Source organism: Chenopodium quinoa, unplaced genomic scaffold, assembly GCF_001683475.1.
Source record: "Chenopodium quinoa cultivar QQ74 unplaced genomic scaffold, ASM168347v1, whole genome shotgun sequence".
Taxonomy (NCBI): domain Eukaryota; kingdom Viridiplantae; phylum Streptophyta; class Magnoliopsida; order Caryophyllales; family Amaranthaceae; genus Chenopodium; species Chenopodium quinoa.
This window is the reverse complement of record NW_018742334.1, coordinates 837571-864605: the sequence shown is the minus strand read 5'-3', so window position 1 is coordinate 864605 and position 27035 is coordinate 837571. Positions and strand designations below refer to the sequence as shown.

General features: G+C 33.4%; 1 protein-coding gene and 1 pseudogene across 1 annotated transcript; one reads left to right on the top strand and one right to left on the bottom strand.

Annotated features, from left to right (window-relative positions):
* The first annotated feature begins 4292 nt into the window (after nt 1-4292).
* Nucleotides 4293-9028, top strand: LOC110692775 (probable polygalacturonase). Its single transcript, XM_021869848.1, has 6 exons — nt 4293-4759; nt 5491-5808; nt 6180-6300; nt 6404-6578; nt 6657-6727; nt 8020-9028. Exons 1-6 carry the CDS (start codon nt 4748-4750, stop codon nt 8697-8699), a joined length of 1377 nt encoding a protein of 458 aa, XP_021725540.1. The 5' UTR covers nt 4293-4747; the 3' UTR covers nt 8700-9028.
* A 3123-nt stretch (nt 9029-12151) lies between these two features.
* On the bottom strand, nt 12152-26378 carry LOC110692768 (annotated as a pseudogene).
* Between the last annotated feature and the right edge of the window lie 657 nt (nt 26379-27035).

Here is a 27035-nt window from a genome sequence, read left to right as displayed (position 1 = left end):
TGCTACCTTCTCTATTCCAAAATACATATCTTATTTTAATCGGCACATTGCTAATTTAAAATTTGACTAATATGTTAAAGTGGTTAGATTTTCATTATTAGTCTTTGTGGCTGTCTAATTAAACACCAAAAAGATGATATAGGAAAACAATACATTAAGACAATTTCAACAAGTTATGAATAGTACAAAAGTCAATATGGATCATTCAATTCAAATCGAAGAGAAGTATAAACTCGAAAAAATAAGTTTTGAACATTTTTTTTTTTCATTTATGTACTTTTATCACTATTTGTTTAAACCATTGTCGTCACTAATTATATCTTTAACTTCGTGAATTTTATTAACCTTATTTAAATATATATGATTTATTTAATTTGAATTTACCTGAACTTATTTGTTATTAGACATTACTTAAATACTTCATATGTTTTAATTGTTAATTGAACATGAGTAGTCTTACCTTATTAACCTTTATCTCTGCTTACTACTCGTAAAACTTATTTTCTTAAACTTGTTTTTCATTAAATAAGTGGAAATAAGATTAATAGAACAAAGCTTAATTAAGCTTAAATTACAGTATTGAAGTATAAGTGAAGTTAACATAATGTATGGTTGGTGCACCCGGGTGCACCATGCGCATGGTGCACCCGAAAAGAACATAAAATATCTTTAAAAGAACATGGGCAAAAAAAGAACATTATATATATTATAAACTATAAAGAACATGAGCATAATATGTTCTTTAAGTTTGATGATTATGTTCTTTGAGTTTGAACTATATGTTCTTTATATTATACAATATGTTCTTTATATTATACAATATATTCTTTAATGTATGTACATTAAAAAAAAAAGAAAAATCAATCACTCGAGTAACCAGAAAAAAGAACATGTTCTTTAATGTATTATCATGTTCTTTTTGTAAAGACTTTATGTTCTTTGGCTAGAGGTGATCAAAGTTAGAACGGCCCGACCCGATTTTGGACGGGTTTTGGGCAGAATTTTTTCGCTGCCAAAATCAATATGTTCTTTGGCACAATTTTGGACACATAAACTTCGGCCCAAAATTTGGCCCGACCCGAGAAGTGAGCTGATTTTTTAACCTTGGCCCGGCCCACCCAATGATCACCTACATCTTTGTCAAACACGAACATGTTCTTTTTTGTCAAATATAATGTTCTTTTTCAAACACGTTCAACACCTAAATAACCATGAAAAATAACATGTTCTTTTTATAAAGACTTTATGTTCTTTGTAATGTCATGTTCTTGTCAAACACAAACATGTTCTTTTATCAAACATAGGTATGTTTTTTTTCTAACACTAGCATGTTTTTTTTTTTGCCCATGTTCTTTAAAATATGTCTAATGTTCTTTCCGGGTGCACCATGCGCATGGTGCACCCGGGTGCACTATACTATTTTCAGCGAAGTTAACATAAATATTTGTTGAAAATAATATAAAAGTGAGTCCAATTTCCTAAAAAGAAATAGTCGAAAAATAGAAAGAGTTTAATTTTCCTTTTAGGTGAAAACCTCTAAACATAAGTACACCTATTAAATATTTCCCTTTTTATTACTACTATAGTCTACTACCCACCCCCTATATACCAACATCGTCAGCTACAACTATTAATTTTTTGCTCATTGTATATTGTTATATTTATGCATTCAACTAATTATTAATGATAATAATATGATGATTGAAAATTGAAATACTCTTTTTGTCCTCGTATGATTTAATAGGTGTACCATAATGGGATGTTGATAGAAATTGTCATTTTTCTTGTCATTTTTAACCATAAATACAATGACATACTCATAATTTTTCCATCTGTTTTTAAAAATCCTCCATTTTAATCGACACCGAATTTTAGAAAGCTAAAATTGTTGTGGAGTATATATCAATATATGTACAACCTGTTGGGAATTAATTCAAAGTAAAGGAGAAATGTGATAGAAAAAAATGGGTGGGAAATATGAGGAGATAAATATAAAAAAAGTAAATTATTAATTGAGTTTTTTAAAATTCATCTTAATTTTTAGTTTTTATGATTTTTTCAATGTGTAACTTGAGGTTTTTTAATTATAAAATAAATTGCATTAAAACTGCATAGATACCAAGTGGGACAAACAATTTTTTTTTTTTGAATAGCAAAAATATTTCATTAATTAGAAGTCATACAACATCTACAATAGAGATTTAACGTTAACAAATACATAAGATATTGAATCAAATAAAATTTTCCTTCATAAAAACTACGATCGTCGAGTAGGTCTTGCACTGTGGAGCATCTCAAGTGGGACAAACATTTAAACATATGGAGTAAAATTTTTTCATCCCATCCAAGAGCATGAACTGAATATTTTATGAGAAAAGAAAATTAAAAACTGAACTGAAGTGAAAATAACCTGAAGAGAACATGCCCTAAGCCTACCTAGTCTCAAAACAACTTTGAACCACTTGAAAAACCACACCACCTAGCCTTAAAACCACATCACATAAAAATGGCAATGAATAATGAGGGAGGAAAGGAAAGTCATGGTGATGGAGAAAAAGAAGTCGTTTCAATTAGCTTATTCAATATCTTACGGTGAAATGACACTTATTGGTCATTTCGCATGCTCAAACAACTTTAATTAATCAACTATTTACTACTTTAATACAAATCAGTTTATAAAATAAGTTAGTCAAAACAATTAACATAACCAGCTAATCAAAATCAGCTAACACAATCAGCCTCAGCTTTTCACCAAACAAAGCCAGTGAGAGCTAGAGAAAATTCAATGCCAAAGACGTAAATCAAAGGTCATGATTCGTCTTAAGGTTGTGTTTGGCAAAAAAAAAAAGAAAAAAAAAAAGGTGTTTTCTTTATTTTTTTAAAAGGTGGTTTCTAATCAACAAGAACCCTCTTCGGATACTAATAAATTTTCCTAAAATAAATATTCACGTGGTAGTTAAAATAGAGTTTGTGAATAGTGATAACAGTCAAAATGTGTAATCTAATTTGGATTGAAAGAAATACGAAATATATATTGTCAATTGTTTAAGGTATTTCAAATTTTGGTATTCAGATTTTCATTCATAGAATTTTATTGAAATTTGTTAAGTCGGCAATGATAAAATGTATAATTCAACTTTGTAGTTAATATTAAAATATATTTTTTTTTTATTTTTTATAAGTTGATAAAAGATTTAAAACCCTAATAATAATAGAGGATATGATAACAAATTAAATAAATACTTAGTCCACTACAACACTACCCTCAATAGCAAACAATTATTTATCTAGCGCTTTTACATTGACAAACAACTTAATTACAACTAACTAGTCAAAATAACTAATGCAAACAACTAGTTAAAATAACTAATAACTAAAGCTAATTGTCAAACAAGACATATAAAAGTATACTCCGTATGTTACAAGAGTATTAAATCATTCTTATAATGCAATTTATTTGCCGCTAACCTTATACTAAGTTTCTAGGCACATATATATGCAATAAGGGTCTGTTTTGATTTATTGAACAGAACTGAGCTGAACTGAATTGTTTAGGAGAAAAGGAAATTAGCAGCTGAACGAACTGAATTGAACTAAATTGAAGAGAAAATGCCCTAAGATCCAACCAGAAGTTGACTTCATCAAAGATTTACTTTGCACGGGCACAATACTTTAAGATAACTCAAACATGACTAGTTTCAACTGGAACCAAAACCCAATTTGACACCTTGTATCTTCATAGGGATGAATCACATAATGAAAAGGAGAGTTGAGCTCGCTTCACACGAAATGTTCTCCTTACTACTCATATTAATTTTTTATTGGAAAATTACTCATGCTACATCAACCTTGATAATTATAAAAAATATGGAGTACATTTAACACGAACAAAACTTTTTCTCTGATTTCACACTCCACTCAGTCTTACTTTGCATGAAAGAAGAGAAAAAGCGGGAGAAGGAATGGCGGGGGAGAGGGGGTCGTTACAAAAATTTTTGTCGGTCATAAACGTCTTTTTAAATTCAGGAAAACCCAAACATAGAACGCAATTAATACTATTAATTAGCATTCGAGTAATTATTAACATCATTTATTCCCTACATTGACATTTACCCTAATTATTAACCCTAATGCAAGCTTAGTTTCCAAACTCAATTCATTTGGAGGGTCTACAAGTACAAATTCTTTGTTATTTTTCAAAGATTTCATGCTCATACACATGCAATTGAGAGCTGGCATTCCTTGTTTAAAAAATAAGCTATAGTCCTTATTAATTTGCATTATTTATTTATTTATTTATTTATTTTCCTTTTCAAGTGAATTTCTTTTCTTACTTTCTCTCTCCCCCTCTTCTTCTTCTTCCTCTTCTTCTTCATCTGTCACTCTTGATGCCCCCATTGATTATTTTGTCGTTTACATAATCAACACTACTTATCAACCATAATCATAGAGGGGCAAAAAAAGGGTAATAAGAAAAATATATAAAGTTTTAATCTTTATTATTTTTTTACAAAAATGGGCCATTTTTATAGTAAATAAAAATTAAATCTTTATTTTTTTTGAGGGTTTTTTTCTTGTTGTTGTGAAGCAAGATTTTTATTGTAGCTGTTGTTAGGTCATTGGTTGTGTTGTGCGTCTATTGTTGTTTTTTTTAGGAAGACTGTTTCTCTCTCTAATTTTTCTCTTTCTACCGATTTTCTCTCTCCTCTCCATTGCACAAAATTTGCAGAAGCTGTGTCACTACTCCATGAAGATGCTAGTAAGTATGTTTTTTTCTTTTGTGGGGTGATTGGAAATTTCTTCCCCTTCCCACAAAATTTTTGCTTTTAATTGGGTTTTAGAATGCTGATCAGCAGATTTCGTGATCTGGGTATTTCTTGCATTGGATTGATGACATTGATTGAATTGTGAGTTGAATAGATGAGATCTTTAATTTTATGTGATTCAATTTTGAATTTTTGCAATTTTTTTGAGATTTGTTCTGTTTTTTTGTTCAGTAAATTTGTAATTGGAATTTCTGTTGTTTTTTTTTGCTGTTTTCTTGTTAATGGTCTCAGTTGATTGCTGTCTGTTTGTTTGTTTTTTTAGGGATTTATTTCGATTTATTTGGTAATTTTGCGGGGTTCAAATGACCATTTGGATCAGTTTCTTTGTACTTTGTTTTGTGTTTAAGTAGTAACAGTATTTTAAGCTGCTGAATTTGGTAAATGAGTGTTATTTTTTCTTGGTTTTTCTGACAGTCTGGGAAATTCATGAGGCAGACTTGGTCAAACTCGATTTGCTGAAACTGTTAATTCATTAATTTCATTAGTCGTTCTGTCTTTGCTCTTTAAATGAAGTTTTACTGGATTTTCGAGTTTGGATGCTTTGGTTACTGGTCTGCATTATGCAATTGGTTCTGTTTTTGAGGGTTGATTCCTGTAATTCTATATGATAGTGATTGTAAGTTGGTTTAATTAACATTTTATCATTTTTTCTGTTCCTTTATAGGTGGCATTGCTTCTGCTATCGGCGCTTAGCAATGCAATTGTAGTACTCGGTAATGATAGCAAAGAACAATGCAGCCACAAGCCCAAATTGGACCCTAGACCTCACAGTGTATCCATTGTCGAGTTTGGCGCTGTTGGAGATGGAAAAACATTGAATACGGGAGCGTTTCAAAATGCCATTTTCTATCTCAACTCTTTTGCTGATAAGGGTGGCGCACAATTATATGTGCCACCAGGGAAGTGGCTCACCGGGAGTTTCAATCTTACTAGCCACCTCACTCTTTTCTTAGAGAAGGATGCTATTATCCTTGGATCACAGGTTTAGTTGCTTTGCTGAGCTATAGTACTCTTATGTGTTGTATATATATACTTTGCTCACTTTGCATTTATTCTACAAAGTACATTGGTTTTGTTGATAGGATTAGAATAGGAATTACTTAGCTTAGGTTGCATTCATTATATCTTTGAGTTATTGAAATCATATCCTTGAATAAGAACAATTTTTCAAAATACTTTCAAATAAACAAGTAATTTTGTATAATAGTGTTATTATTTAACAAAACTAATTCCAAGGGGTATCTAGCTATTAAGATATATTGGTTGATTGAGATTGTTAAGTAGAACTACCTTAATAATTGCTAACAATATGATGAAAGATGGTTTAATATTGTGTAAATTCAATGTGTGCAGAATCCAGATCATTGGGGAGTAACTGATCCATTGCCATCATATGGTCGTGGAATAGATGTTCCGGGAAGTAGATATCGAAGTTTAATAAACGGATATAATTTATCTGATGTAGTAATTACCGGTAAGTTGTATTTGATTACATATTTATATTACTAAATTTGATTACACATTTTTTTATTACTCTTTTGACTATAATATGTATTTAATTAACTTTAATTTATTAGGTAATGATGGAACTATTGATGGTCAAGGATCGTATTGGTGGGATAGTTTTCTCACTCATACATTAAATCATAGTCGCCCTAATCTGGTGGAGATTGTGGAATCCGTTGGGGTTGTAGTTTCAAACTTAACATTTTTAAATGCACCAGCCTACACCATTCATCCGGTTTACTGCAGGTAAAAATCTAAATTCTTGCTTTACAAATGTTTGTTTGAATTTTTGTTTTTGCTTATCATTATTTTTATTGAATGCAGTCATGTACTCGTACAAAATATATCAGCTTATTCACCACCTTCATCACCTTATACAATTGGTATTGTGCCAGGTTAGAATCTATTTCTTATATGGTATTATATGACAGTATAATAAATTGTTATGTTTGATTTATCCTTGTATCCAAATGCTAACATGTATAAAGGTTGATATTAAAAGTAATCCACTAAAATAGCAGATAAACAAAGACCCCTATTGTGACAATTGGATACATATTAGTTATATTCTAAACATGGCTTTGCCTAAGCTTTATGTAGAAATTGGATGGCTAGACAAGTGAGCCACTTTGTGACTATATGGGGCAATCTTAATTGTGTAATTGACTCAGACCGCTCAGTTATCGTATAAAGCATGTTTAATGCGTGACTATGATTTTGAATATGTCATTGTCCTTGACATAAGGACATTTGTATTGTGCATTTTCCTATGCCTTGCTAGCATTGTGGTGCAACATGACACAACACAACATCTTGCTAACCTTACCAGGTTTTGCTACATCTAAAGTTTTAAGGAAAGCATGTACTTGCAGGCCTTTTTTTCAATTTTTTTTTTAAACTGCTTGAAAGGGTTTGCTTGGCTTTGTTTGTTTGCTCATCTACTTGGATAGGATGCTAACCTAACATACTTCGTGAGAAATATGTTTGCTTGTTTAGATTGTTTCAATTTATTTGAGCTTCATCCAGCTAGTGTCGCTTCTTTCAAAGATAGATGTTTAATTTTGTATACTTTTTCGATTGCATAGGAGATTTTTCCATTAGATCTTCAACTTAGCACAAGCTGACTAACCACCTCCTTTGTAACAGTCAACTCAAACTCTTTGTTTAATCCATTATAACTCATTTAAGAAACTGCTGTCTACTGTGTGTACTCATGCTTAATTGAAATGAGCAAACGCACTGTGGCAAAAGGATACAATGAGTTCATGAAACTTTCGGCTCCACTGAAAGGGCCTGTAAGCAAGAAATCCAAGTTAAATCCTTATTGCCTTTGAATTTGTGCATTAATCTTGTTCCTGAAGCCAGATATTGAGGTTTAGTGGATTATTCATAGTTCTGGTGTATGTGCAGATTTACGTAGGAGTCACTGGGGTCTCACTGTAGAGATCTCATCAATTTTCTTCTAGTACGTCTTTGTAAATCTGTTTGTACTTGTCTGAAATGTCCTGATAGATAATAATGATTTGCTATTATGAAAGGTAATGAACTGTCATTATCATCATCACACTATCGAAAGCCAGTGTTGATCTGCAACCCCCAAACCCCAACCGCACTTTCAGTTATTTGCCTTCTCATATAATCTTGCTGCATATTCTGAGTTATCCTTGTTTTGAAATTGTATTTTCAGATTCTTCAGATCACATGTGTATTGAAAATTGTAACATAAGCATGGGTTATGATGCCATCACTCTCAAAAGCGGCTGGGACGAGCATGGTATAAAATATAATAGGCCGACGACTTGTGTGCATATCAAACAAGTCAACCTTCAAGCATCAACAGGTTCTGCCGTGGCATTTGGCAGTGAGATGTCTGGTGGAATTTCTCATGTTCTAGCTGAACATCTGGACATTAAAAACTCATTCACAGGTATCGTCTTCAGAACTGCACCAGGACGAGGGGGATACATAAAGAACATAGAAGTGTCATCTGTTGAAATGGAAAATATTCACACAGCATTTATTGCAAGCGGTCAATATGAATCTCACCCCGATGAAGAATATGACCCAAGTGCCCTGCCCATTTTGGAGCAAATTACAATCAATAATGTTGTCGGGGTAAATATTACAGTAGCTGGTAGCTTCACTGGTATTGAAAATACTCCTTTTGAGTTTACTTTGTCAGAAATCTCCTTATCCTTGAATTCAGCTTCAACCTCAACTTCAGCTTGGGTGTGTTCCGATGTTGTTGGATCTTCCAAGAGTGTCTCTCCCGAGCCTTGCCCTGAACTCAAGAGCTCTTCCGATTCAAATTCTCTCTCTTCCTCCATTACCACCTTAAGTTCCAAAGGATCGGCCTCATATTTATAATCATCCCTGCTCGGCGCAGGGAAAAGGGAAAGAGTTGGGATTCTTCTATCTTCATCATTGCTTCTTCACAAGCACCAATAGCATAGATTCTTTCCAATAAGTTCAAAAGTATATTTTCATTTCATTATTCATCTTGTTGCATTCTTGCATTTTTACTCATAAAAAAAAAAAAACAAAAAAAAACAAAATCTGCATATTAGTGTACAGCTTCATTTCTTCATTCTTGTGTAAGCAAATTTTTGGTAGTGGTGACAGAAAGTATCAAGAAAAAAGTGCAATGCTGTGTATTTTACATTAATATTTACATGTTAATGTTCTTTTTGTTTTTATTTTCTTTTTCTTTTTCTTTCTCTTTATTTTTCTTTTTTCTTTTTGGCATTTATTTGTAATTATCATTAAACTCATGACTGTTTGTAAATCATCTTTCATGATGTTAGGTGATACAGAGCTGTTAATGTTTAGTGAAACAGACTATTATATATTTTTTTAAAATTTATATAATTATTATTTATATTCAAATTATTAGCACTAATAAATACTATTGAATGTTTTTGAGTTGTCAGATTTGGCTTTTTCTAAGTGTGTTGTCTGACTTTTAAACAATGAGCTTTTTCTTGTTGTCTCCATTAAAAAGTGCATTAATTTTGAACATAATATTCTGTTGTTGTTGTTGTTGTTGTTGTTGTTCCTAGTTTAGTGGAATCCCAGGTAATCTTATGTTTCCCCTTTGTGAATTGGTGTCATTGTACTGCAGAATCATTACTTAACCTTTTTCATATTCTCATGCCTTCCATTTTATCTCTCTATTTCAACCTTTGTCCTTAAAAGGTACTGTATGTTTCATTCACAAGATAAAGAAGGAAGATAGGATTTACGGTTTTTTCATGGGATATCCTTCAACTTTTGTATAATATAATCCACATCGTGTTTTTTTTAACATTTTATTTTGCACAAATGTGTGAAAAAACTAACAAATACTCGTAGTTTAATCAACTAATTATTTTACCACATTAGTTGCTCAATTTGATTAGAGATTAGGGTGTATGGTGCATTAAATCTGATAGAAAAGAACAAATCTCGCGAATTTCACCAAATTAGCTAATTATTCGACCACATCAACCTCAGAATGATATTTGAATTTATGACTACTACAAATATTTTATTATTGCAAATCTAACCATGTATCTGAATTTGAAAATATGGAGATTTATATTTGGAGTCAATATTCAAATTATTTAAAAATGTGAATAATTATTGTGGGGAGGGTGCATTATATTCCTCACCTAACTAACGGTGATCTACAGTTGGACCACTAGGGGGCTGAGAGCCGTCTATCACCAATCATGGAACCACTCGCATAAATTTATTTCAATCTAACATTGTTTCATTTTTTTGTCACATGGGTTTAGATTTATTTTCACAGCATTATCAATTTAAGGGTCTGTTCAGTTCAGCTCAGCTTAATTTCAGTTCAGTTCAGTGCAGTTTTAATCAATTCAATTTATTTCATTTCAGCTCAATTTAATAATGTGAACATACCCTAAGTTTAACCGCAATAAAAAAGTGCAATTATTAAAAATAAACTAATCAAGTACGGAGTACTACACCATATATACTACGTATACTATTTTGATTGTAAGAAAATTCAGAAGAATAATGATATAGACGAGATTTGATCTCATATTTTAAATACCACACCCAAGACTTAACCAACCAACTTAATTGAAGTATGTAGTACACTAGTCTATCGGGATCGAAATAGTTAGCTTCTTGTATTGAGTAAATGATTGTTGAAGCAGGAAAGACATCTATATACTACGTATATGAGTTGGTGATGATACTAACAATGTATTCTACATACGTAACTTGTAATAAAAGTTTTTTTTTTTTTTTTTTTTTTTTTTTTTTTTTTTTTTTTGAACGGGATAAAAGTAGTCTAAAACAAATCATTAGATTCCAAGCTAACAATATGTGATATTAAAACTTATAAATAGAGTAGACGACAACAAATGTATACTTAAGAGGTGTGATTACGTAAACGTGAATCTTGGTTAATAACTTTCCAAGAGAATTATAGCCTATTTTTACAGAATCATATAAATATGTATTGTTTTTCAAAAGCATTAAGTTGATCCAATTGCCTTTTAATTAATGTATTTTGTGATCCATTAACATTAGCATAATATTGTTATTCATTCTAGTGCTATATTTTTATTATAGGATATCATAATGAATTAACGATTAATAAAAGTAACTAGTTCGAATCCTAATTAATCAAAGCTAACTTAAAATCTTCAAAAGCTTTTGAAATATTAGATTACAAATGTATAACATTAGCATAATATTGTTATTCTTTTACTTTTATTTTTTTGAGGGAATTATATACTAATATTCATTATGTTTCAAAAAAAAAAAAAAAAACATTCATATTTGATAAAGAAACAAATACTAATTATTATACAAAAATCAAGATATAAACTGTACACTATGTCACTATATATTAGTAGATGTTCAATTTTCCATAATTACTTGATCTTTTCAACTCATCTGGCATGATGAATAAGTCAACAAATAGATTGAGTGAATTTTTGGACATTTTACTTGATAATACGAGTACTAATAAATAATAATGTTTTAATGATTCTTAGAATCTCATCTCGATTTTTGGTCGGGAATCATTCAATGAACACAATCTACAATGACCCATGAACATGAAGCATGACTTTATAATAAAGCTAAGTTGTCTTTGCATGGACCATCTTAGAATGGCTCTAATATGAGTTTAAGTTAATGTTATCCTTTGATTCATTTAAATGATTAGTTTTAAAAGAGTGACAAACTCTAAGGGTATGTTCTCATTGGCTGAACACGGCTGAACAAAACTGAACTAATTAGAGCTGAACTAAACTGAACTGAATATTATATAAGAGAAGGAAATTAGGAGCTGAACTGAACTGAACTTATTAGAGCTGAACTGAAAATAATCATATGAGAACAGGCCCTAAGTATTAAAACATCAAGTTTATCACATGAAACTTATGCAAAAGCAAATCTAGTTGTATTGAAATTTTATGTACGTAGTAGTTTTTAATAGGATATAAAACATATTTTGAGCTTCGAACATTGGCTGAATTGATCCTTTAACATGGTATCAAAAGTTATGAGTTCAAATCTCATCCACTCCCAAGTTTCAAATGAAATATTTCGCACATTATAAGCAAAGGGCCCATGCTTCATCCACATTTCTGTAATAGAATATAAAACATATTCTTAGGCTTCAAACATTAGCTTAATCTTTTGGTTGAATTAGTCCTTTAATAGTTTTAAATTTGAAGATTGATGGGAGAAGTTAAGGAAGAAGAGTCCTAGCTCCCGGTAGATATATATATTTCCACAAAAACCGTCTTATAGATACCACGGAAAATATTAAAATATGAAAAGAGGGGATGATATATGCGTGTATAATAAGACTAGGTATAAATAGTACTCAAGGTAACAATCAGGGCATAGTCCGAGCCGAGCGGCCGAGCCACATAAATTTATTATACAAACCTTCTAAAAGTTAAAACATATACGAAGTACTGCTGAAAATTTCGAAGCACCAGCCAAAACAGGCTAGGGCTAAAGGGGAATCCGTATATAAGCAAGGAGTACACGACACATAACTAAGGGGATTAGTAAAATTATACAAGCCATCTGAATTTAAAGATAAAACAACCACTGCACTGCAGGTTTCAAAGCACCCAAACACTCATACAATGGCAAGAATCAACAAAGAACCTGAGTGCATCAATTTACCAACTTTCGAATAATCCTGGACCAAAGAAGACAGGTTCACCAGTATTTGTTTCTATGGAAAAGAATGAGAGGAGGGTATGCTCGCATAAGGATCACTAAACGCAACAATATTTCCTTGGCGCGAGAAAACAATCTGCATCAATAAATGGAGATCTCCAGTTATTTCATCACGTCTACTTATAACAGATCAGAGTAAAGCTAGTAAGCGTCTCTGATATACACACACACACACATTCACTTAGTCACATATTAACTGTTTCATTTCTTGTTTTGTGCTGTACTTAGATTATTGTGTTTAACCAAGAACTATTATTTACACACGAGACAAATTCCTATGCTAACAAGACATTTAAGAGAGGTATGAAAATTTTCAGCGAGAATTACCTGGTAATCCCCAAGAGTTCGGGTCTTAAACATGGATGCCATATAGTCAAAGTAGTATTCCCATGCTCGGATGAACTTCTCATCAAATCCAAGTGGATTTTGCTAGAAGAATATGAAAAACAGTACAGAATTTTTTTTTAGCAGAGAACAGTCAATCCAAAGTAGACTACCTATATGAAGTTTCCAGAACTATATTTAAAACGTAGTCTATGTTGTAATTAAAAAGCAAATGCAGCATTAGTATTTGGTTTTAGGTAGCAGCAGGTAGGTCACAACCAGTGTGATTGACCCGGGTGCAGCGAGTACACAAGGAATGTTAGGTTGTCACCTTGAAGCGGAGCACCACATATATAGCATTGGCACAACGTATAAAATAATAGTATCCACGGAAAGTTAAGAGAATTTTCAGGTGGTTTACTTGACGGTCAGATTTAGAGACTTCTTAGTTTCCTTTTAGAATAGTGAATGCAGCTTCAATGCAAAATGGGGTAACATATTACAAAAGATGCAGTGAATATTCCTTGAATAATATGAAGATGAAATGCATCTGTGGTGAATAATATGGAAACAAGTCTAACCTCTGATTTTCCAGAAAATTTTTCCTCCAGCATCTGAGTGTTTGTCCATAATGCACCCCGATATTCTCCACATGTTCCACGCTGCAAAATGGAGCAGTTGATTATATCCAGAAGATAGATATCATTGGCTATCAAAAATATAAACAGCTACCTTTAAACAATTAATCAATGATGTTGCACTTACCAAAGGCTAGATGTAGCAATCATTGCTGATGTTAATCGGCTCAGAGAAGGAAGGCATCCTCCTGGGAAAATGTATTCTCTCATGAAATCTGAGCTTCTTTTATGCCCATCATATCTTTCATCTGGTATAGATATGGTCTGAAGATCGAAGAAGCGATTAGAGCATAACTCAGCCGACAGGATATAATTATAAGCATGGCCAAAATCTTTTATATTTTGACACTACTTATACCCTAGAGATGATGCAAGTCTCATATGTTCCAATAAATATATGTTTCTGCCTGATTAGATCTCCTACCAAACCCAACTTCACCACAATTTTTACAGCGATGAGCAATGAATTGTGAACCTTACTTCACACGAATAATCAGCCAAATTAAACGGTGGTACTATGTGACATACATGATCCAATCATGTGAGTTATGAAAAACACAGTCTAGCAGACATCAGTTGTTCCTGAAACACCATTTTCCAATTACACAGCCATTTACCTGAAGGACAAGAAGCCCATTTTCTGCCAACAAGGATTCACAATGCCGGAAAAAATCCTCATAGTATTTATCTCCTACATGTTCTAGCATCCCACTGATTCAAACACAAGAGCAACGGTCAGATCATAGTTAGCGAGTTATTTAAATAAAAAATCAGCAAGAGGGTCTCACCAAGATATTATTCTGTCAAATTTGTGGGAGGCTGGCAACTGACGATAATCACAGAGAAGAAGCCTTATGTGATCCTGCCAGCCCACAATTATACAGCTTATTAAGTAGCATAATAATAGTATCAGGTAATGAAGAATGAAAATAACAATGACACAAGAAGTTTCTAAATGTAAATGGATGCCTTATTTGTCCCACTCAACACAATGCATGAAGTGAGGTTTACTCATCCATTCAACATGTGTCTTCTACTCTAAAAATTTTCAAACACACATAAATTCTGATAATGCTTTTATGATACCTCTAAGCCAGCCTCCTTCACCCTTTGTTCTGCTAGTTTCAGTTGCTCCTCAGCTAGAGTGATGCCTGTGTATCGGCATCCAGTTTTCTTCACAATTTCAATAGCAAGGCTACCCCAACCACAACCAATGTCAAGTACCTCATGGTGTTTCTCTACTCTAGCCTACATTATACTCAAATGAGATATGTGAGCCTGAATGTAAGTATAATTTGATAAAAAGTAGAATGAACTGGAGAATGCTCACCTTTTCGATCAGAAGGTGGAGTTTTCTAAGCTGTGCAACCCTTAAGTCTTCGTTTTCTGACTATTATGGGATAAAAGATTTGAAGTAAAAATATTGCAACAAAAATTCTATTTTTAAGTTAGTAGCATACAGTATTGAGTTATAAAAGCCTTAACTCTGACCTTGAAGATAGCACAAGAATACGTCATTGTGTCGTCCAAAAAGAGGGAAAACATGTCATTACTCTGTGATTAACGTAAAGATGATGTCAAAAAAACTTATATACTACGTACATTGACTACGTACCTAATGCACATACATATACTCAAGAAGATATGAGAACTCAACAAAACTAGTAAATCAACTGTCATACCAAATCATAATGGCGAGCAATATTACTACGAGCTAGAGTAACCGAGTTTTGTCTGGATAAATGCTGGTAGAAATATTTTGCAGAGGCTATCCCAGCCGTAAAAAACATTGGTGTCCACCAACCCTTGAATTCAAGGCTGGAAGAAACAAAGGATTCAAATAAACAACAAATAACTGATGGGTTGGTGAAGGATGACAATGTAACATTCAAATAGGTCCTACAAGCAAGAACAAACCTATTTTTCTCATCCTTTGACGCAGGAGCATATAGATATAGGTTGGCAAGAAAGATCTGCATAAGAACTTATAAAAATCATATAAGAATGAAATATTACAACTAAAAATTACATTGGAATGTGCCAAGGAAATACATATAAGAATAACTTATTAGTATCTGAAGGCAGTACAAAACTTTCTATTACCCTGAAAAGATTCAGGAGACCTTCATTTTGGTCAACAATCGAGATGTCTCCGTTAATGAATGCATCTGCCAGACCCAAGTCAGCCTCTATGGCAACCTGAGGAAAAAAAAAAAGATGAATTCCAATTGTATCAGATAAGGTTGATACACTTGACTTGAGAGAATATGTTAGTCAAGGAGAAACACCTTCCAGTAAAACTGAGGGCTGTGCGCTCTTATTGCAGTTTTCCAAGTACATCTTTTGTCCAAACCCTCAAATTTCAGAACGGTGCCTCCATCCTCCAACAGACTGCCACAATTACAAAAGAGAAAAAGGATAAGCAGACTAACAAATAATTTCACCAAAAGAAAAATGAAATACAATGCTTTTCAACTCATGTATATTGGGGCTGTATAGTTCAACAGCTAGACATGAGGGGAGCAGGGAATGCAGAGGCCGAACATAAAATAATGACATATATCAGTCTCAACACTAAAGATCAAATGAAGCAGGGAGACAGCAGCACACCCAACAGATAGGAGAATGCATCTTCTTCAATTTTAATGCCTTTCATTATCTGACATCCACCAATGCAGTATAATATACTATAATATACTTAATTATAGACTCTTTCCAGGCCAATTCTACCATAGCATCTTATACCAAAAACTGATATACCTATGACCAGTAAGAGACTCCTTACTAATAGGGCAATTTGCATAACATGCATTGACTTGGGGCATTGCTTGGGCCAATAACAGCATATCATCAGAAAAAAGGTCATAGTTTATCCTAAAAAAACAGTGCGTAAAGGTCTAATTGTAATATTTCTATGGACAAAGCGAGTATTTTACACAGGTCACAGATCTCATGCATGCTCAAAGAGATAGGACTTACATTAAACAGCCAGCATGGATAAAACGCTGTAGGAATCTGGATATATAACTGCGGGCTATAGCTTCTGTCCAAGAAAACACCATGTTTTTAGGGTTTGCAACTGGAGTGTAGTTCCTTTTAAGAACAGCATTGGCAGCAATTAACCCAGCCTGACAGATAGATACACACCCATCCGCGGCATTATAAACTCATTTAATAGAAAATACACTCAGAGAGTATCTTCAGAATGAAAAAATGGTTCTACTATTCTGTTGTGGTAATAGTCTGGATTCTGGATCAGTATAAACAAAATTGTGTACCTTCAATCCATCCTCGTGGAAATCGCAGCCTGAGAATAAGAAAAAGAAAATTACAGTAAAGTGACTCTGAGAAGCAGTGATAGTTAGCATTTTAGCAACTGTATGTTCTTTTAGTAATAGCTACTAGTATAAAAATCCAAGCATGGCATTGGAAGCTAATATTTTTAGAAACATAACTCTCAGACCAAATGATAATTCAAATTTGCAGCCTCACCCCTGTACCAAGATTACTTGATTATTGAAGATAAATGTGAATGTATAATCTATGAATGTATATCAAACTATTTTAATCAAACATACCATGAGATGCTCCACAGAACCAAATTCCTCGCTTTCCTTGAATATTACCAAGCTCAATTGAGGCCTTCATTGTACCAACAGAAGGTACAAGAAAACCACTGGAGCTCTTAAGCAGAATGTTTTCTGGTGGATGAGTTGGATTTAAAGTCAGAAGAAAAGGCGGATTTATCTCAGAAATATTCTGCATGAACAAAGCACAAAAAATCAAACAAGGTACACATTGAGAGATATGAGATTATGAGTGACACCAGCACAAAATCCACCTCAGAGCACTGACTGAAGATGTGCGGTGCTTTAGAGCTAGTTATAATACCAGCCATGCTTATATTACGAAAACAGTATACAGCACCATTGGACTTTGTTTGACAATAAACAACAGCTGTAGCAGTTGTATCTTCAATTTAAAATGCTAGAAAGTCAACACACATATCATATATACAAGCATACAACAGTAAACCATTGTCAAATATCCGATGCACACAAGAGAGCTTCAAAACATCAATGACACAATGTCATCTGATAACAAGGAGAATCAGCACACACCTGCAGCACATTAAGCCAGTATGTCAATGTGCTCCCCTGAAAATTTAGTGCACTCCATGCTGCTGGATTTCGGGGCATGAATTTTTTGTCCTGATGAAGGTATACATCACTGCCAATCAAGAGTTGAAAATTTCATATTAATTATTAGGAAATTGCATAAATAAAATCAGCATATTCATCCTACAAATATCAAAAAGACAGCTAACAACAGAGACGTGAAGCATAATAATAACTTAGGGAAATTGTAAGCAACTCTTCTCAAGTGTCATCATAAATCATAATACAAGATAATATATGCACAGCTTAAGTGTACAGAGCATGGTACATCATAAGTTGCACACATCATCAGGAGAGAGATTCTAAAGTGAGAAATAGGTTATGAAAGTAATCAAGTTTTTTAAAACATGAAAACAATCAACAATTCTCACACATATACAAATATTGAAGGTGCAAATTAACAATGGGTGCAAGGGCACAGCCTAATACACATAGAACCAATCGTGTCAAACAAGTTCAATGAATATGCAGACACCAACTAATGCACCATCTAAACTTAAAAAAGAAATCCACACCTGTAAACATATTGAAAAGCACCGAGTATTCTCATTTCATCATGTGTCACGTCTTTTCCTAACATCCTTATGGCATCAGGAGCAGGAACAGCTATAATGCATCCATCGTATAAATCTTTTGAACCATCCTCACAGACAGTGGCGGACCCAGGAATTTCTGACCGGTGAGTCACAAACTCACAATCGATAACCAAATATGTAAAAAAAAAAAAATTTACCAAAATTCCCAAAAAAAATTACTTACAAAGATCATCCAAATAGAAAATTGACAAGATTACAATACTAACTAACATTTAACAAGCTTAAAATTGACAAGACTAAAATTAACAAACTAATAATTTTTTTTTTTTTTTAAAAAAAAAAAAAAGACTTAGAAATTTTTTTGGGCCCTGGTGAGTCATTTGACCCACCAGGCACAAGGCCAAGTCCGCCCCTGCTCACAGAACAAAGTACACCCTGCAAATGCAGTGATATGCTATTCAGTATTAATACTGTGGGACCTCAATCCTGAAAATGGAGAGGGATAAATCTAAAATTTTCTTCCCAAAAATGTTGTAATTTTGGTCAATGAGGTATAAAAACTACATCTTCACAAAAATGTTTGATTGCATTCGCTTTGCTTCAACTACATACCTCAACTTGCTTCCAACTTTCCATGAAAGACAGTATGATTCTACATGTTTTAAGCTTATTTAGAACTGCCAACTAGGACTCTAGGAGCAGGATGTTGGTTATACATGAAGGGGATGGGTTGGTTCATTTAAAAAACCATTGTAACACATATAAGGCTAAAGAGACTCTCTAACCTTTGCATAATATTTGAAGCTTAGTTCATATTCAGTCAATGACCAATGTACTAATAAAATGGTGCCTACAAATTGTAGCGGCTTGATTTCAATATTCAATACGCTTCATACAAGCATTTCTTTCTCAAATTGTAAAATCTTGAATTCAATATCATTCATACTAGCATTGCATCCGTATGCAATAATTTATATCAACCACTTGCATGCAAAAAATTTCTAATTGTCTACCATGGACTTAATCCATTGCTGAGAATTAAGAAAAAACAAATATTTTAAAGTACAAGAAAAGACAACTATAAGAATCATGTTCCAATCATAAACAAAAATACATAAATACAACTACTAACCTTTATCACTTGTTGAAACAAAACTGCACTTCACAACTGGTTCTTATTTGAGTTCCCCTAACTTCCAGCTCCTCTCTTAGCTACAACAGATATCACAACTTACTAAGGACGTGACAAAAAAGAAATCAATAAACTAGCAGGGAACGAAATGACTATTGCTTCAAAAGCATTGCAAAATATCCTGCCATTAAGAAATGTTTTGCCTCCATAGAATAAAAAGTAATTAATACCTTATTCACATATTGCTGTGAGCGTCCTCTCATAGTAAGCCATTGTGGACCGCCAGATAACTGCCAATACCAATGTTTACTTAATCAGTGGGATTAAACACGACCAAAAGACAGAAAAAAGCAAAAAAAAAACTGTCAATGATATCCACCTGAAGTAAGTGATGGTTGCGACAAAAGGAAAGGGCCGAAAAGGCAGATAAATCCATCACTCTCTCTGATGGGCAAGACCAGATGGAAGCACACATGGGAATCTACAAAGAAAAATTTAACATAAGCTCTTGCTTGAAACAAGGTAAAACACAAACAAGATTAATTTTCAGCTTTTTAGCTCAACAAATATCAAGTTGAGCTGAAAACAGTAGTGCTTGACTCCTTAACAACCTGAACTTGATCACACAATTCAGTACATTTTGCAGCATTAATCATAATATTATGCTTCTCGAAATGAATGCTATCTTAACGCAGAGGTCAGATTTAAAATATATCCTTCCAAACTTTCTATTATTTTTACAAATTTAAGATTGTAAAGGAGATAAAAGCTAGCCTCGGTTCAAGTTTGATCTCCACTACTCAACTCAGCTCCTTTGAAAGTTATAACCCTGACTAGAGCACTAAACCATCTGAAAAAAAACTTTGGCAATCTCACCAGATAAGCTTTTTGGAACAACTCAGAGTAGCTCCTCGACTTGATGAAATGGCCAAGGGTTTCAGTACAATCCATATCTGGATTATTTTCAAGAACTTCAAGGTACCTTCATGAAGAAGGAAGGAGTGATGAGATAATAACCATCATCAGAGCAACAAACGTAAAGAATACTACATAAACAATCATACAACAATTTTATATTTCGACAGCATGATAAGATAAAAGCAATTATGTCACAACAAGAAAGGAAAAGGTTTCAGCAACATGAAGGTCTTACATGATCACATCATCTTTGAATTTCTTAATTTCTTGGAGCATTTTCCAAAATTTTGGCTTCACTGCATTACTTAACTGTGCAAGATAACTTCTCAGCCCATTTCGGCTTCCCCACTCACATCCTTGGCCTTCATCTGAGCTCACAGAAAATGACATTTCAGAGGCTTCCACCTCGATACCAAGACCATCGAAAAGCTCTGCCACATTTGGATATGAAACCTGTCAAGCAATATGAAATTTTCATAGTTAGGAGAAGAGTGGAGGACTTATATTGTACATATATACTTTTATTTTGAGTTAGTCCACAAAAGCAGTACTCCATACCAACAAAATCATTAAGTACACCTAAATCAATCTTACTGAATATAACTATATAAGCATACTGAACTGAACTGAATTGGCCTGAATGGTAGATAATACTCCGATATATGAAGTGTACTACATATCTTTCTTCATATATGGCATCCAAAGCCGTAAAAGTCCAACTATACTCCAATCCGCATACATTGAGATTCCACATTTTATACATGGGCAATTCTTCAAGGTAAACTTCCCCTACAACATCTGATAATAATGTGGCTTTGTATAGTTTACTATGACCATCCCTAATCATTAACATGAAAAGACTTCTAATCCTTTGGTTACATGATAATTTTTATAAGGGGGTAATTGCTGATAAGTTTGCATGCACCAAAAATGAAAACCTTACAAAATCATATTGTAGTTGCTCCACTGAATATACTACCTCCGTTACAGATTTTGTGCAACGATATGACATAAAGTAGAGAGGAAAAATGTCCAATCGTTGTACATAACCTGTAACGGAGGTAGTAATACTCGACGTGCAGTGAGTGAATAACTCAGTGGAGCTACACTCACGTTCCGTGGTCTCGACCCGGGATCGAGCACATCCTCGGGCATTCCCAGCCACAGTTTTCTCGTGTGATAGGATGGGTTGTGTGGGCCCCACTTCCCCCCCCCCCCAAAAAAAAAAAAAAAAAAAAAAAAGAACAATAATACTCGACATTATATATAAATTCATTATCATACTTACATTTTTTATTTATATTTATAATATTCCACATTTCAATTTACTTGCCCCATTATTCTATCTCGAATGTTTCAATTTATTTGCCCTATTATTCTAATTGTGATGTTTAAATTTAGAGAAAATACAAGTTAATCACCTTAATAGATAAAATCTGTTTATCAAAACTGTAAATAAATCAACCACATTTTACCTATGTTACTTGGACTCGGATGAAGTTTCAAATCAGACACGGGTGTCCAAGCATCGGACTCGCCCATTTTCTTGAAAAAAGTTGTGTTTTTAGTTAAAAATGAAGTGTCCAAGTGTCGGTGTCGGTGTCCGACACGAGTCGTGTCGACACGGACACGTGAGGTAAATCAAAGAGTTTGAGTAACATAGCATTTTACTTAAACAATAGACCCCATGTGAGTCAATATAATTACGAAAATATAATACTGACTAGACATAATTGTTGATTTATTTATAGTTTTGCCAAAATGTGCTAAATTGAGACTTCTTTTCCAATTTACTTGTCCTTTTCCTTCAAAATAAATATTTTGTCAATGGTTTCTCTCGACTTGGGTTCAACACTCATTTATTCCTATCCACTCGCGTAAATTCTTGTGCAAATGTCTATCGGGCATTTAATTGGAGCAACAATATGTCTGTCTACCATATACGAAGTATAAGATCTATTGAATTTCACATGTCCTTCCCTTGAGTTTTCATATCCCTTTTAATTACTATCTTCGTTTCTTTATAGTTGCGATAAAAGGGTTATTATGTGTGAGACATAAAACATTCTTTTATTGTGACTAAAAAAGAAACAACGATAGCATTTGAATACATTCATGTCTTCTTTCCTACATGGGATACACCTATAAGGCTATAACCTATCCCTCTCATTTCATCTAGGGGTGAAACAAACTCGGTTTAAAACCGAACCAAACCGAAAACCGAACTGAATAAGAAATTTGGTTCGGTTTTTTTTTTTAAGTGGTTCGGTTTCGGTTTTAAAATTAAAAAAAATTCGGTGTGTGGTTCGGTTTCGGTTTGCAAAAATGAAAAACCGAACAAAACCGAAATATAAGCCCAATCCAATCAAACCCTAGCCCAACTCTGAAATGCCTTAGGTATATAATACAAAAAAACAAAAAAAGCCCTAATCACTCAGCCTCTCTCTCTCCACCCTTTCTCTCTCCTTTCCTCATCTCTCTTGCGGATTCCACCATGGCGCCATAGCCCATTCTCTCTCCTCTCCTCTTATCTTTTCCTTTTTCTTGTCTTTCTCCTCGCCACCATTAACGAACACAAACGAATTCGCTTTCAAATTCGCCCCCTTCACCATCTACGACCACCATCAACTAAATTCAAGGTTTTCATGTCAAATTCGACCATGAAAACTCTAGATCTAGAGTTTTCATGGTCGAATTTGACCTTTAAAACCCAAATTCAATGTTTTTTTTGATGGAATGTGAGGTATGTCCTCTTTTTCTTTCTTTTAATTTGGTTTGAGTAATTTTTTTCTACTAATTTATGCTGAACTTCTAATGTATGTCCAATTTTTTCTGATATTTCGGTGCTTTTTATTCCAATTTTGGTTTTATCTTAATTATTTCGAGATTATTTGTTTGCGGATTTGGGTTAGGGGTGGTGAGATAAGGTTAAAACTTGTTTAATTATGTTTGTATGGATTGGTTTGGTTTGGTTTGTTTGATCCAGTTTTGAATGGTTTGGTTTTTTTTTTGCAAATTTGATGTTTATGGTGCTTGATATGAAAATTCGGTTTGGTTCGATTTTTTTTTTATGAAACCGAAATAAATATGGTTTGGTTTGGTTCGGTTTCTAAAGTAAAGCGGTGCGGTGTGGTTTCTAAAATCTAGAAACCGAAATAGAGTGGTTCGGTTTCGGTTTGGGCAAAAAACCAAACCGAAAACCAAACTTTCACCCCTAATTTCATCTAACCTCTTCTTAATTCTTTCATCTCCCAATTTCACTTTTTCATCAAAAATACCAACTTCATCATTTACTAGCCTTGTTAAAGTGTTCAATTTCCTGGTATCTATCTTCTATTCTTCTACTAAACTAAAATAACTAGTCATCTTAAAATCAAGTAAGAAAGTGAAAATACAATTTCAACAACAGATAATACTTAAATTACTATTGTAGAATGCAAATATCAATCAGACATCAAGTACAAATTCTATCAAAGAAAAATTCCAATAAAATAAGGGTGCAATTGCATAATTAAGAAAAATGTATCAACAATCGAGTACCTTGGCCCTTGGGTGTGATTGCATTTCCACATTATTTTTGAGTGTTGCCAAGTAAAGAAATACGATTGCATTTCCAAACCCTATAATTATTTTAGTTTTACGTTTGTTTTTTTTTTTGACGGAGAGAATTATTTGTTGAAAAATCAGTGTGACTAATCATGAGTTAGTCATTTTCCCTCCTAAACTCTTTTCATTTTTTGTAACTACTAGATTTATTGTGAATGCCTCCAACAAAAATGATCAAAACCTACGATATTTATTATGAATGGACAACTATGTCCTTAGTATTTCACTATTATCTTATCTCCAATCACCAACACATTGACACCACCACCCTAATCGGCGACGACCACCACCACCACCCTAACCGGCGACGACCACCACAATCCCCTCAATGACGACCCACCACCTCCATTCATCGAGGAGAAGGTGGTGGCATTTTTTTATTTTCGGCAACCATACCAACCGAAAGCCCAAAACCAATTACTGGCCACGATAATCGGTTTTGGGCTCGGGTTACCATGGAAACTGCTTACCAACTCCACGGTAATCGAAGCCCAAAACCGGGTACCATGCGCGGTAACTGGAGCCCAAAACCAGACCGTGCATAATAATCGATTTTTGGTTCTGGAATCCCCGCACGGTAACCGGTTTTGGCATCTGGTTATCGCGATTGCCGGAAATTAAAAAAAATTTGCCACCTTCCCGCGCGGTGAGGGAAAGTGGTGGGTCATCATAGAGGGGGATGTAGTGGGTCGTTATATATAGAGAGGGTGATGTGATGGGTTGTCGTCTTGCCTGTCAGAGTGGTGGTGGTTGTCGTCGATTAGAAGGGATGGTGGGTTGCCGAGGAGGATAGGGGGTGGTGTAGTAGTAAGGACATGGTTGTCCATTAGGCGGTGGTGATCATTTTAGACGGCGGTGTATAGCAATTCACAAAAAATACTCATTTTTTTTTAGTTTAATTACTTTTACATGTATTAATTATTCTACGAGCATTATTATCTAATTATTTATTGTTATGCACATATTTCTACATACATTAAATTAATCGATTAACAAATTTCGTTTTTTATTAATAGGTTGACTATTATTGCCTTATATTTATGTAAAGAATACTATATTTTAAAAAACTTTTCTGTATTAATTTTAAAAACTAAGCATGGTTGACTATTATTGCCTTATATTTATGTTGACACTATCTAGTTTATAGTAATACGTGAGAAGAGGGATAAAAAAATTTTAAAAAAATGTGTAATTTTAGAATTATTCTTAGTGTCATCCTTGTTTTTTGTCAAAAACAATGTAGAGGGTATGTTGAATTGAAAGAGGGGAGTTTTGTAAACCAGTTTGCTATTTGACCCTAATCTTTGAGACTTGAGAGTGGATCAGCGTATCATTGTCATTGATGGTAGGCTATAAAACAAATAATTAAAAAAAGAAAGACTAAATAAACCGTAAAAGTATGATAAATGAGATTCAATGAATTGTCCTATAAACTATAGCGTATTAGAAAGAACATACATAATAAACAAATAGTAGCCTAAGTTAGAAAAATAATGTGCACATGATCAACCTTTCTTTCTTATTGACTTGATGAGCCTTGGGGTTATACGCTAATGTGTAAAAATATGTATACTTCCTCTATTCCACAAATATTACAATAAGGATAAAATTACGCATTCCAAAACACATTTTATATGTTAAACATCTACTATTGATATTAACAAGATTCTACATGACTATATTTTACGTTACGTATAAATCATAATATGTGGTCAAACAAGCGTGATATGTAGTGCAAAAGTGCAGTGAGTTGTTGCAATATTACTATAACATAAGAAGTATATTATTCTATGTTGTTATTTATAAATGCATGATAAAATCACACTTTAAGTGGCGTTATGCAATAATAGAAATGATAATGTACCCGGTTGAAAACCATGAAACCAAGGTCAAGAAAAATGCAATCAACATTAACGGTTTTAGCATGGCCACCCAAGTAGTCTTCCTTCTCGTACAACACCACTTTAACTCCTGCATTAGCAAGCTCATATGCTGCTCCTAATCCACTTATTCCACCACCAATTACTGCAATTGATTTCATTTTTTTACAAATTTTTCTGATTTTCTTCACACTTTCCTGCATGAAAAACAAACATCACAGTCACCCTATTACATAAATTAATTAATTAGCTAGAAGATAAAGAAGAAATTAAATAGTGTTAGTGGACCAAAGTTCAAACTCATGGTTGAAGTTCAGGAATATATTTTATACTCTTTCCTGCATGAAAAACAAACATCACAGCCACCCTATTACATAAATTAATTAGCTAGAAGATAAAGAAGAAATTAAATAGTGTTAGTGGACCAAAGTTCAAACTCATGGTTGAAGTTGAGGAATATATTTTATACTCTATCACGCCCCTTACACAGGAGAGCCCATTGAGCCCATTAACCTGATGGTCAAAGCCCAAGAATATAATAGTTGTAAAAATCAATGGTTATCGTGTGAATTGTTGAATACTCTATACTTCAACCATGAGTTTGAACTTTTTTTTTGAAAGAACCATGAGTTTGAACTTTTGGTAATTAGTTAATTAATATGAGTAGTTATTAGTTAATTAATATGAGTAGTTATTAAATAGTGTTAGTAATAGTGTTAGTAGTTATCACGAAATATTTTGTAGTTATTAGTTAATTAATATGAGTAGTTTTTTTATTTCTTATCCCTTCCTAGATTTCTTGGATAATTCTTAAAGAACATAAGAAATTTTGCTTTTAATTAATCAATTAATCATGTACTCCCTCCGTACCCAAAAGCTCGACCCTTTTGGCCTAATTTTAGTCCCAAAATGATCGACCATTTTATAACAATATTTGTGTCCAATTGGGCCTAAGCACTAAATGATCCAATTAAAAGCCCAAGGTCAAGGTTCAACTCTCCAATTGTGCTAAAGTCAAAGGTCAGCCCACAAAGCAAGCCAATTGGGCTAAGGCCCAACCTCTCCATGTATGATGAGGTATAAAAGCCATCATACTGATACATTCATGGATGATTCATTCTGATTCATTCATAGATTCATATGCTCATTCATATATTCTGATATATTCCATAAAAGCCTCAAGCAACAAACTCTCTTGCATAGTGTCCTCTTCTTACACATTGTACTGACTTTAGCATCGGAGGGGCCTTCCTCGGCAACACCCCCGAG